The 2,700-nt window shown below is 42.7% G+C and overlaps 1 protein-coding gene across 1 annotated transcript; it reads right to left on the bottom strand.

The window, feature by feature from the left end:
• On the bottom strand, window positions 1–939 carry LOC140611374 (olfactory receptor 7G1-like). Its single transcript, XM_072788153.1, has one exon. The coding sequence runs from the start codon at window positions 937–939 to the stop codon at window positions 1–3; it is 939 nt and encodes a 312-aa protein (XP_072644254.1).
• Between the last annotated feature and the right edge of the window lie 1,761 nt (window positions 940–2,700).

Genomic DNA, 2,700 nt, shown 5'->3' with positions numbered 1-2,700 from the left:
TCACAGAAGAGAAGGCATTCTACTTATGAGTTTCCTCAAGGCTCCCTTCATGTCCCTGTTCCTCAGGCTGTAGATGAAGGGGTTCATCATTTGAGGGACAACAGTGTACATCATTGAAACCACTGCAGTGTTTCTGGAAGAACTAGTGAGAGCAGAACTAATGTACACCCCCAAACCGGTCCCATAGAACAAAGACACAACTGACAGGTGAGACCCACAGGTAGAAAAAGCTTTATACTTCGTACCTGCTGATGGCATTCTCAAAACAGAAGACACTATCTTAGTGTAGGAGAAAATGATTCCACACAGCGGAATACCACCAAATACGCTGGTTGCAAAATATATCAGGATGTTATTGATGAGGGTGTCAGAACATGCAATCTTGATAACCTGAACAACTTCACAGAAGAAGAGAGGGATTTCAAGTTCTGTGCAGAAGGACAGATGCAACACCATCAGACTGTGCATCAGGGCATCCACAATGATAATAAACAGAGGCAGTAGAATCAAGAGGCCACAGAGGTGGGAGTTCATGATGACTGTGTACCTCAGTGGATGACAGATGGCCACATAGCGGTCATAAGCCATTACTGCAAGAAGACTACTTTCTAAACTTGCAAAAATCAGGACAAAGCAGATCTGTGCGAGGCAGCCTGTGTAAGTGATGCTTTGATTCTGTGTTTGGATGTTCACCAGCATCTTTGGGATGGTGGTTGTGCTTAAACAGATGTCATTAATAGACAGATTGGAGAGAAAGAAGTACATGGGGGTGTGGAGATGGGAGTCATAGATGACAGCCAGGATGATGAGCAGGTTTCCCAGGATGGTGACCAGGTACATGGACACGAACAGAATGAATAGGGGGAACTGCAGTTCTGGATTCTCTGTCACTCTCATGAGAAGGAAATCTGAAACATGTGTATCATTTCTGGGTTCCATATTGTTGATGAATCTGATGGAAAAGATGGAGTCAATCAAATGTGTGTTTCCTAGACCAGCAGGAAGAGCATCACTGCTGGCAAAAACCATCTTGGGATGGGATGAAGACTAATAGAGAGGAGTAAGAGATGGGTGCCTTCTGTATGTATATTATTAATTTTTTAAAAAAATAATAAAAACCTGAAGCTGATATAGCAGAGCATCAACAATTGTTAAGTCTGGAAAGGGTTAACGGGTAGTCATTTTAAAAAATTATACTGTTTATGATGCTGTTTCCTCATAACATTTGGTAATTATAGGGACACCTGGGTGGCTCAGTCAGTTAAGTATCTGACTTTAGCTTAGGTCATGATCTCAGAGTACTAGGATTGAGCCCCATGTTGGGCTCCCCACTCAGTGGGGAGTCTTCTTTTCTCTCTCCCTCTGGCCCCCCGTTTCATGCTCTCTCTTTAAAATGAATAAATAAAATCTTTTTTAAAAAAATAAAACATTTGACGTTTGATAATTTTTTTTTAATTTTTTTTTTTATTTATTTACTTATGATAGTCACAGAGAGAGAGAGAGAGAGAGGCAGAGACACAGGCAGAGGGAAAAGCAGGCTCCATGCATCGGGAGCCTGATATGGGATTCGATCCCGGGTCTCCAGGATCGCGCCCCGGGCCAAAGGCAGGCGCCAAACCGCTGCGCCACCCAGGGATCCCTGACGTTTGATAATTTTATAAAAATAAAAAGACTGGGGCACTTAGGTGGCTCAGTGGTTGAGTGTCTGCCTTTGGCTCATGTTGTGATCCTGGGGTCCTGGAATTGAGACCCGCATCAGACTCCCAGCAGGGAGCCTGATTTTCCCTCTGCCTATGTCTCTCTCTCTCTTTCCTCTCTGCCTCTCTCTCTCTCTCTCTCTCTCTCTGTCTGTCTGTCTCTCTCTCTCCATCTCTCATGAATAAATAAATAAAATCTAAAAAAAAAAAAGAAACAGACTAGAAAGGCAGCTGAAGATTCTGTCTGGAGGGCACCTGGGTGGTGCAGTCAGTTAAGCATCCAATTTTTGGTTTTGGCTAAGGTCATGATCTCAGAGTACTAGGATTGAGCCAGGGTCCTGAGATCATACCCTGCTTTGGGCTCCACACTCGGCGGGGAGTCTGCTCAAGATTCTCTCTCCTTCTCCCTTCCCACTGCACTCACACACTCTTGCTCTTTCTCTGTAAAACAAACAAACAAACAATCTATCTGAATCTCCAGAGACCTCAGAGGCAGACAACTGAGATAATGCATAGATATGTCAAGAACCAAGAATAAGATAAACTTATCTAAATTTCCTGCCCTCTTACCACACGATTGTAAGTAAATGTCAGAAAATTTTGTAACAGTCACCATATTTTTTAAAAGGCAAATTCCCCCCCCCAAAAAAATAAATAAAAATCTAAAATAAATTAAAAAAAAAAAACGGGCACCTGGGTTGTCAGTTAAATGCCTACCTTTGGCTCAGGTTATGATCCTGGAGTCTCAGGATCAAGTCAAGCTTCCTGCTCAGCAGGGAGTCCTCTTCTCCCTCTGCCTCTCACCCCACTCCTGTGCTCGCTCTCTATCTCTTTCTCTGTCTCTCAGATAAATAAACAAAATCCTTTAAAAAAAAAAAAGGGCAAATTTCTACTTGGGGAAAAAATGGTTCCTGGCCATACAAGTGAATGAAAAGATATTAGTAAATGGAGTGACAGTAAAAAGCACAAGGAAACATGTGAAAAAGACAAGGCATGTGGGAAG

Source organism: Canis lupus, chromosome 19, assembly GCF_048164855.1.
Source record: "Canis lupus baileyi chromosome 19, mCanLup2.hap1, whole genome shotgun sequence".
NCBI classification, from domain to species: Eukaryota; Metazoa; Chordata; class Mammalia; order Carnivora; family Canidae; genus Canis; species Canis lupus.
The sequence above is the reverse complement of the archived record's forward strand: the minus strand, read 5'-3'. Positions and strand labels throughout refer to the sequence as shown.